Here is a 10,703-nt window from a genome sequence, read left to right on the forward strand (position 1 = left end):
GCAGCATCATAGGAGCAGAAAAGCTGACATTTTGGGCCTAGACCCTTTCTGATGAAGGGTCTAGGCCCGAAACGTCAGCCTTTCTGCTCCTATGATGCTGCTTCGCCTGCTGTGTTCATCCAGCTCTGCACCTTGTTGTCTCTAATTGGCTGGCAGCCCTGTAGTCCCAGAGGTGCCAGATTCGAGTGGTTGCCATTATTGGGAGTACGTCAGTTCCTGAACAAGAGGTTACTGGCAAGATTTGATTGGCAGGTCCTAGCGACAGGCTGAAGGGCAATGGGGTCCAGGTTTGAGGGGCCAATTAGAGGGATGTCCCCTTCTTGCTGAACACCAGCATATCCATCAAAAGATGATGGGTTACCCACTTGGCATGGGCCTCCCTGGCCACAGGTAAAAGCTGCATCCATTGAAACAAACAAATTAGCAGCATGGGCATGACAAAGCATTCATTTGAGGCCCCAACAGACTCAACAGCAAGCAGGCTACCTTCACCTCTATCATTCCCTGTGAAATGACAGCAGATCACCTTCAAACTCATGGGGCAGGGGCGCATTAAATCCGACTGATGATTTAACTTGAAACAGTGCCCTACGACTAATCTACAGTACTCCATTTAGTATTTTATACATCCTTAAAAAGGACCACATTCATTCACTTGCTCTCAAAAAAGTTAAATGTGTTTCTCGGTCCACAGATGCTGCCAGAACGGCAGTTCGTGATTTAATTTCAAATTTCACCTCCAGCATTTTGCTTTTCTGTTATTGCTTAATTCAGCACAACATTTCTTCCAGGAATGCCCACATTAAAAGAAGTTCCATTCATTTCTTCAATGGGATCTCTTTTACCTTGTTCACTTTTTCATTACTTTACATTTCCCTTCTTTTAATTGATTCGGTATCTACCAAACATCGCTTTAGAGCTACATCTTCTTCAGCTCAGACTTATTCTGTATGGATTGCAACTAAAATTTCACCCTCACGTTTTGAGTCCACCCATGATTATAGGGTGGACATGCACATTCCTCAAACCACTGTTGTTCCAGTGTCCCAAGATCCATATTCAGTGCCACATGCATGCTCTATCAATGTCTCTTTTCAGCAGAATCAACTATCTCAAAGCTTTCCTGTTTCTCAGTTACATTTCACCTGATGTAATGAAACTCGTAGTTTCAAAACCAATTGAAAAAATGGAAACCAAGAAAATAAACTGACTCCTCCTATTTTCTAAAGGAATGGAAGGCTAAGACCGAGATTGAAGACCAAAACTTCTGCAAAGATTGAAGCTGGTTTAAACTATATTAAAAGAGCATGAGCCAGTGGAACTGAGATGACGATCTTGATGTCTGCACAGGAGGAGGCAAGATCCAGGAGCTGAGATTTGGTAAATATACTGTTGCTGTAGTTTGTTTTTCCTCATACCTGAATATAATTAGGAGATCTACATCATCCAGATAATTACAGCAAAGTGGAATTGAGGAGCTGCTGCAGACATGTGCTGTTTTTGCTGCAGACTGTGCCCGCAAACCTCAGGCAAATTATGCACTGATGTTGCCAGAGGAGTACACTGCATCCTGAAAGAAGAGGTAATGAAATTCCTCCAAAAGGAACACAGAATTTTAAGGGACTCTGACTGAGATTGATGGAATATATGCTAAATGGATTGCCAAGCCAATTCTTAAGCCCTTAGTTATATCTGCCATCTACTGCATAATTTATAGCTTATAACCAATCACAATTTTCATCTTAATTCATGCTTAAGATATGTTAATTCTGGGTTTCAGTATAGGTGGTTCCACAAAACAGTATTTAGTGTTTGACTTTGGCAAGATAAAAATCCTTTTGTTTTAAACCATAGAATTTTGTGACTTCACTTCTTCAGTAAAAGCATTTCACATTTTTGCATTTCTTCTTTTAATAAACAAACAGTTACTGCTTTCAACCAAGATCATAACATTAATGCTTTAAAAAGCTATTTATCTTCCTCTGTTGCAAGCTCCAACAATTCATGGCTACCAAGATCCCTTCAGAGCTGTCATTCCCCTCACTTCACATTGACACAATCACATCTTGTATTGTTACTTCTTGCCACATATTAACGATAGCCTCCAACACTCTTCCCCTTTCTGACCCTTAATGATCTATCCTTAGTAAAAGACTCCACTTTATCCCTTTCCTCCCCCAACTCAATGAATAAAGCTCAACGTGACAAGGAGTTCTTCTTCAGTCACTTTCATATCCCAGTTTGCCTAGCGGTTTTTCTCCTACTGCAGCGTGGGCACATTCACTCATTTCTAGTAGTCTCACACCAGCTGGACACCGTCCACTAGCCTCTTTCCTGCACTTGAAGTTTTCAGTTCTATGGCCAACTCGATTTCACCGCTTCCCTTCATTCACTCCATCCTGCCATCCTATGAACTTACTGCACTCAGTTCTCTCAAGTCCAAACAGTTGTAATGAAAGGTCATGAACCTGTAAAGTTAAACTGTTTCTCTTTTCAAGACGCTTCCAGGTTTTCCAGCATTTTCTGTTTTTTATTTCAGTATTTCCTTTATTTATATTTCCTTCCTCTGGATCAGCTTTGTGGCATTGTTCTGCATTACATCTAGGGCTCATCAAATGGCACACTATAGTGCCATATATTAGCCCAAAGTTGATGTGTTGTACTGGTAATTGCAGTATTCGTAGGTGTCTTGGTCTTTGTACAAGTACCTGATATAGTAGAGGCAGCTTGTGAGTACCTTCTGATGCAATGGTGTTGGACAGTTCTAGATTGTCTGTAGAAAAAAAAACACAAGAATATAGGTTGAGCAACTTAAGAGGCAAATATGTTAGAATCCACAGAATAGGAGAAATTTCTGTGGAGAATTGAGATTCCAATTCATCCAATAATACTTTGGAACTTAGGCCCAAATAGGCCATATAGCCTTTCATGGCTGTTCAACCCCATATCAAGCCCATCCATATCCTGTACATAACAAAAAGAAAACTATTACTTTCAGCATTGAAAGTTCCAAATGAACCTGAATCCACAGCCTTTTGGTGGGTGAGGAAGTGGGAAGAAAAGAATTCCAGATTTCCATTATTCTTTTACATGAAAAGAGCATTTCCTAATTTAATTCCTCCACAGGTCAGCTCTATCTTTAAGATTGCTATACCTCAATCTTGATTCCCTTCCCCCATCAGCAGGGCTAGTTTCTTTTGCAGCCTTCACATTTTTAAACATTTTGATCAGATTATTGCTCCATTTTTGTGTTGAAGGGAATGCCAGCCAAGGTTTTGAAATCTTCAATTTAACCTTGAATTTATACAATTTAACAATGGGGAAACTTAGTATAATAGGAAAAATACTCACTCTTAATACAATTCATATTTGTTGCTCCCCAATAGCTTCTTCTATGCCAGTACTTCGATAGCTGCAGTTTATGTTCAGCAGTCTCGTACACGTGACAGATTCCTTGTTATGGAGGCTTGTCTTGAATTTGCTGCATTGTTTCAATGGAGGCCCCTCTCCAAATTTGCTTTCTTGCACTTGTATTTGTACAAAAAGGCATTGAGGAAATAATTATTCACAATCAGTGGCCCTTAAACACATAATGCCCTTTCAACCATGGCTTCTAGAGTATACAATAAATCCATAAACATATTAGTAGGTTAAGTGATACAAAAGGTGTGATAGTCACTCATCTGTCAGGATTGGTTCCTCTCATATTTGCTTGCAAATGGTGTTGATTAGGCCTACAGCGTGAAGAAAGTGTATCTACAACAAAACTGTGTTACTTAGAAACCCACAAATATCTAGAAATGCCTCTCAATGAATGACAACCCTGGAAAGATTGACACCATAACATCAAGTTGAGCAGTGAAGGCAAGCGCATGCGCAGTCTCGCCACACCCGCCGGCGCAGACCGGCTGAGTTTGCGCAGTGGGGACTTTATGATTTATTCAGTGTCTGGGGTATGGTCTCTAGGGCCCCTGCCCAGGTCAAGGATAGGAGTATACAGCCGGAGAGATTTATTCGCCTCTCTTTCGTGTGTGGAGGTCCTTTCTGTCGATGTTACTTACCGTGTAATTTAATTGAGAACTGATTATTTTGCCGGTCGTGTCTGATAGTTTGGCGAGCGGAGCTGGACGCCCTCGTCCGTGGTTGGGTAGTACTCTTGGACATCACCGTCCAGTATTTCAACAACGACCTTCTCAGCATAGTCAGCGCCTAGAACCTTCCACCGCGCGTGGTGCCCGTTGTGAGAGCGCACGGTAATTGTGGCAGGAGGGTGCCAACCGCCCAGAACCCCCAACTTCTCCCGGTGTCATCAGCTCAGCCCAATCGCCTCCCCTTAAATCAGACCCTCCATTCCAGTCCAAACCCTTCTGACTCAGCACAGCCCGAATCACCACAATGCATCCCCATCCTTCACTCCAAACCCAATGACCCCAGTTTATCGTCAACCCATTCCCCCCCCAAATCAATCCCACCACTCAACGTAAATAACTCAATGCAACTCCATACTATTTCACCCCACCCCTTAACATACCCCCAAATCATCCCAACACCCTAAAGCAACTCCACACCTTTACCCAAACCCCCAACTCAATGCAAACCACTCCTAACTGAAACCAAAATCCCCAACTCAACCCAGTCCTGCAAGCCAAGTCCCCACAAGTTAATCCAAATCTCTACAAACCCACCCCACCCTAAACCCTAACTCAATCCCAACTCAACCTTTCCTCTCAACCAAATCCAAACACAATACCAGTGCTGTACCTAACCCTTCCCAAGCTCCACCCACTAAATCCCTTTCTGCAAAACTCAATCCAACCCACCCATTTCAACCCTACCCTTCAGCCCAAACCTACTCAACTCCACCCCACAACCCAAATCTCTGCCCCCAAGTGAACTCCAAGAAAATCTCCACAATTCAATTCCACTCAACCATAACCCCTCCCATCTTGACACTACTCTTTAAACCAATCCTCCTCCAATTCAACCTGCCCATCAAGCCACCACCCCAATTCAACCCATCAACCCAAACCCGTCTATTAAAACCCTTAACAAAATATCCCAACTGAACCCTACCTCTCGACCCGAACACCCTCAACTCAAATGCCCTGAACTCAACCCAGCCAAAGTCAACTCCACAAACAAAATCCCTTCAATGCAAACTCTTCAAATCCCCTCAGCTCATGCCAACTCCTCAACCCAAAACAAGTGACCAAAATCTTGCTTCAACTAAAATCAACCAACCCCAAGCAAAACCCAGCCAATTCCTCAAATCCATCCACACCAACCACTCCATTGCTGCCCAAACCCCCAAACCAAATACTCAACCTAAAGTCCCTGATCATACTGACATTCAGCTCACTCACTTAGGGTTCTTCATTATCAGGAAAAGCTTGAAATTATGGCTATTTAAGAAAACAAAATTATAAGATACACAATTGAACTGTTCAAACAGATGACGTAGTTTGATTCAGTTGTTGGTAATTTGAGATGTAGAGCAATGGTAGGACAAGGAGATGTACATTTAAAATCCTTATGCAAAGATTTGGATTTTTGTTGGGGTATGACCCTATGTCGAATTGGCTAATGGAAGAGAATGCAGATGCTGACCCTAAGAAAATGGAGGGTGCCACTCGCCATTCAATATTGAGAAAGTAATACCACAGGCAGTGTGTATATACAGAGATAGTAGGTACTGCAGGTGCTAGAGAACCGGAGATAACAAGGTGTAGAGCTGGATGAATACAGCAGGCCAAGCAGCATCAGAGGAGCAGGAAAGCTGACGTTTCGGGCCTAGACCCTTCTTCAGAAAATTCTAGAGTATACAATAAATCCATAAACATATTAGCAGGTTAAGTGATACAGAAGGTGTGATAGTCACTCATCTGCCAGGATTGGTTCCTTTCATATTTGCTTGCAAATGGTGTTGATTAGGCCTACAGCGTGAAGAAAGAAAATTTTCTGAAGAAGGGTCTAGGCCCGAAACGTCAGCTTTCCTGCTACTCTGATGCTGCTTGGCCTGCTGTGTTCATCCAGCTCTACACCTTGTTATCTCAGTGTGTATATACAGTTGATCTCAGTACTGACCCAACAGTTGGCAATTTTTAATCTGATGACCATGATAATCAGGGATCAGTACAACTGTATAATATGCTCCCAAAAATAATTCTACCAGCAAAAAGTATAAGAATAATTAAGAACTTCCTGTGCTGTAACATGCGCATTCTACAGCCATAAAACTGGCATTGGTTATGGTTTATCCACAAATTAATTAAGTTCTAAGACAAATTAACAGCATAAAATTTTAACAATGGGTTCTACTAAATTCTGCGTTTGTTGGTGAGTAAATACAACTAAAATTATTCCAAAATGCCCACATAATATTTAAGTGCCATTTACGATATTAATTAGTGTGATCCATTTGGTTTGTAATAGCTTATTAAGCATACATTAAGAAAATTGCCTGAGGTAATGTAGTTTTCACAAATTGCTACTAACTAAATATTCATATTGAATTTTTTAATCAATGCCAAGTTGGAGTACCTCATTAGTATAAGTCTGTAATGTATATATTGTCTGCTTTATAGTGTCCAATGTAATGCTGCAAAAGGGGAATATTTTAAATATGTGATTGATTTTGTTAGTCACTATATTTAAGGATTTACATTTTGATTGCACTACTATAATATATTTAGGTTTCTTTTGTAGAATAGGTTGAATTGGCTGAATGTCTCTTGTTTGTTCGTATGTAGCTTCTGGAAATCACAAAATCCTCACAACAATAAACAGTTTATACAGCCATTTAACACACAAGGTTGTATTACATAGCCTCTAACATTTTCAGATGTCTCAAGGCAATTAACAAAAGTGTTATCAACAAAAATTGACATGTATATTTTTATAATGCAAAAATAGATTTGCATAACATTCAACAATATAAGACTATTTTCACCAAAGCTACTTGAATAGTTGCTGGGAGTTAAATTACAACTATCATTGTAATATCCCCAACAGGTGCAACTGCTTCTGCACTGAATTATGAATAAATAATTTAGATTTTGATTATGCATGAAAATACTTTCATTTATGTAATGAAACTTTCATAAACTTTTGACTTTGCAAAGTGCTTTACATTTTGACATGTAGTCACTGTTGTAATGTAGGGAAACAGCAGCCACTTTGCACACAGTTCGATCTCCCACAAATAGCAATGAGCCAATGACTGTACATCATATCTTTGACAGTTCAGCAGTCCTTCAGTAATATGCCATAGTATGAGCTGTGTAAGGACTGAGTCTTTTTAGTTTTCTGTATTATTAATTGTGGATTGGAATGAGAAAAGATATGTTTTAAATGGCTGGAGGATTGCTACATGTTTGGAAGCAAGTCACCTGACCCTCATTGTAAACATCTTTTTTACAGAGCTGCTTGTCCAAGCAGTGATTAAATGTGACAGTAGATGAACTGGAGCTGGGGGTTGTGAACAGAATGAGGTTTAGTTGGTCGGAGTAGCTGATTGACCTATGGACTCTGCTTGGCCAAGCTCATCCTCACCCTCAACAACTTCTGTTTTAACTCCTCTCATTTTCTTCAGTAAGAGGGGTGACCATGGGTACCCGCATGGGCCCTAGTTATGCCTGTCTCTTCATGGGGTACATGGAACATTCCTTGTTCCAGTCCTATTCTGGCGCCCACCCACACACTTTCTCCAATACATCGATGATATCATCGGTGCTGCTTCCCTGTCTCGTCCGGAATTGGAAAACTTCATCAATTTCACCTCCAATTTCCACCCTGCCCACACTTTCACCTGGTCTATCTCTGACTCCTCCCTTCCCTTCCTTGACATTTCTGTTTCCATTTCTGGGGATAGATTGGCCACTAATATCGACTACAAACCCACTGACTCCCACAGCTACCTGGACTATACATCCTCACACCCCACTTCCTGTAAAGACTCCATCCCATTCTCTCAGTTGTTCCATCTCCATTGTATATGTTCGGATGAGGCCAACTTCGACAAGGGAGCCTCTGAAATGTCCACCTTCTTCCTCAACCAAAGGATTCCCCAGCTCTGTTGTTGACAGGGCCTTCAACTAGGTTCAACCCATCTCCTGCACTTCAGCCCTTACCCCTTCTGTTCCCTCCCGCAACAGCGATAGGGTTCCCCTTGTCCTTACCTACCATCCCACCAGCATCCACATCCACAAGACTATCAGACGCCATTTCCACCACCTCCAGTAAGATGCCACCACCAGACACATATTCCTCTCCCCTCCCTTGTCCACCTTCCGCAGGGACCATTCCCTCTGGGACACCCTGGTCCACACTTCCTTCACCCCCAACGCCCCTCCCACAGCCCTACAGCACCTTCGCCTGTAACATCTGGCCATTTACCTCCTCCCTCACCAGTATCCAAGGGCCCAAACGTACCTTCCAGGTGAAGCAACACTTCACCTGCACTTCACACAATCTAGTCTACTGCATTCGCTGCTCACCATGTGGTCTCATCTACATTGGGGAAACAAAGCATAGACTGCGTGACCGCTTTGCAGAACATCAATGTTCTGCTCGCAAAAAAGACCCTGAACTACCTGTTGCCTGCCACTTTAACACACCACCCTGTTCCCTGGCCAACATCTGTGTCTCTCGCTTGCTGCAGTGTTCCAGCGAACCTCAACGCAAGCTGGAAGAACAACACTTCATTTTCCACTTGGGGACCCTGTAGCCCTCCAGACTCAATATCGAGTTCAATAATTTTAGGGCCTAAACTCTCCCATGTCCCAGTCCCCTACCCCACACACCAAGCCTTGTTATTACACAGCCTGCCATTACACACCACCTGTTGTTAGTCACTAATAGTCCCCATTAACAACTATTCACCCTCCCAGCCTGATCGTTATCAATGCTTTGTCTATCCAACTGCTCTTCTCGCTTTAGGCTCTATCCTATTATTTACTCCCTACCCCATCCCTCTCCCTGTTTTCTGCATATGAACTGACGTTTTCCCAGCCGCCATCAGTTCTGAGGAAGGGTCACCAGATCCAAAATGTTAACTCTGTTTCTTCCTTCACAGATGCTGCCAGACATGCTGAGCTTTTCCAGCAACTTTGTTTTTGGACCTATGGACTAGTGACCAGATATCAGTGACAAAAGCCTTTTGCTTGCCAATAATTATGCTCTCAGCTGAACAGATGGAGTTGTGAACAAGATAAGGAGAAGATATCAAATCTCTGACAGCTTCGGAGCTTGCTCTCGCTCTCTCTCTCCCTCTCTCCCTCTCTTCCCCACCCCACCTTTTAGTACAATCCACTACAAGCCTTAAGAAAACCAGTTTATCTTTCCTTCAGCAGTTACTGTAAGCTGTGACTTCTAACTGATAAGCCACCTGGTGCCCCTTGCATACCTATGCAAGGATGCGGAGAAGTTTGCAGTTGAGAAGCAGCATTCTGACCAGTTGATAGTTGAACAGTCATATTCTTATCTTTGTAATCTGATTGAAGTTCCTGCATTTGGGATCAGAAAATTTTATTGTACTGTTTACTTTTTAACTGGTTTGCAGCGCTCAAGAGTTAGAGAGTCTTTACCTGCAGACTCTCTATCGCAGACTCCTAACAGGAGTAACTAGCGATAGTTTTCGATTGTGACCTTCACAGTATTCTAAAATTCAAATGCGGGCTAGTACACACGAGAGCATTTAGTTCCACTAGTCCACTCCAATAGACTTGAAACATTTTTAAGCCCTGTTGTCCTATATTCCTCAAAGGTAAAAACACAAAATATGTCTTCAGTTTGAAACATAAACCACAGAGGTGGCGTGCCTTGAAGATGGGTTGTCAGTCCCTCATTATCTTTGCAGACTATATCTAACAATCCAGTCTGTTTGAGGTTTCTTTGACGCCTGTGGGTGTTATATGCCATCATTCCCATAAAACAGTTTTTTTTACACCTGCAGTTATTGTTTCTGTAGCAATCCTCTTTTAAAACAACACATTTTGGAATTAAGGGATAAAGTTCGTAGTATTTTGAGTTTCCAACTTGTCATCATAATACAACTTATCTTTTGTGCTTAAGTCATTTCAATGAACCTAGCACGTTCTCAATCTGAAGCAAGTGTATTACCACCTGAGTGCAGCTCTAGTACTCTTGTGTGTACATGACACTAGATGTAGTGATAGAAGTAGTTCATTTGTCCCCTTGAGTCTGTTCCATCATTCAATGAGAGCATGGCTGAACTGATGATCCTCAACTCCACTTTCCTACCTTTTCCCCACAACCCTTGGTTCCTGTACTTATTTAAATTTTTATCTGTCTTTGCATTAAATATGTTTAATGACACAGTCTCGACAGCCCTTTGTGATAAAGAATTCCACACATTGACTCCCTCTGACAGAGAAAAAAATTCTCATCTTTGTCTTAAATGAGCAACTCCTTACTCTGAGATTATGCCCACTGATGCTAGGCTCTCCCACAAGGGGACACAGCCTCTCTGCATCCACCCAGTCAAGCCAAAAAGAAGCTCAATTAGTATATTTAACAAATATTCAATGCTGTCATATAAAATTGTGCCTCATTAACATGACTGAATGTTTTGAAGAGGTGACAAAGAAGATTGATGAAGGTAGAGCGTTAGACATTGTCTATATGGACTTCAGCAAGGTGTTTGACAAGGTTCGACATGGTAGACTCATCAGTAAGGTTAGATC

General features: G+C 41.9%; 1 protein-coding gene across 2 annotated transcripts in view; it reads right to left on the reverse strand.

The window, feature by feature from the left end:
- Positions 1-4,215, reverse strand: part of LOC125485832 (protein NATD1-like) — a 23,405-nt gene extending 19,190 nt beyond the window's left edge. Inside the window, exons 1-2 of one of the 2 annotated variants that reach the window (XR_007264520.1) lie at positions 3,352-3,837; positions 2,709-2,773 (exon numbers count right to left, since the gene is read on the reverse strand). Coding sequence is in view for 1 of the 2 variants with exons in the window: in XM_048610594.1 (XP_048466551.1) it covers positions 2,709-2,773; positions 4,058-4,200 (208 nt within the window). In the remaining variant the exon portion in view is untranslated. Of the gene's footprint in view, positions 1-2,708; positions 2,774-3,351; positions 3,838-4,057 lie in introns of those variants that run through there. The other variant, XM_048610594.1, reaches the window with a different exon arrangement.
- Positions 4,216-10,703: the final 6,488 nt, after the last annotated feature.

Source organism: Rhincodon typus, chromosome 23 (genome assembly GCF_021869965.1).
Source record: "Rhincodon typus isolate 14 chromosome 23, sRhiTyp1.1, whole genome shotgun sequence".
NCBI classification, from domain to species: Eukaryota; Metazoa; Chordata; class Chondrichthyes; order Orectolobiformes; family Rhincodontidae; genus Rhincodon; species Rhincodon typus.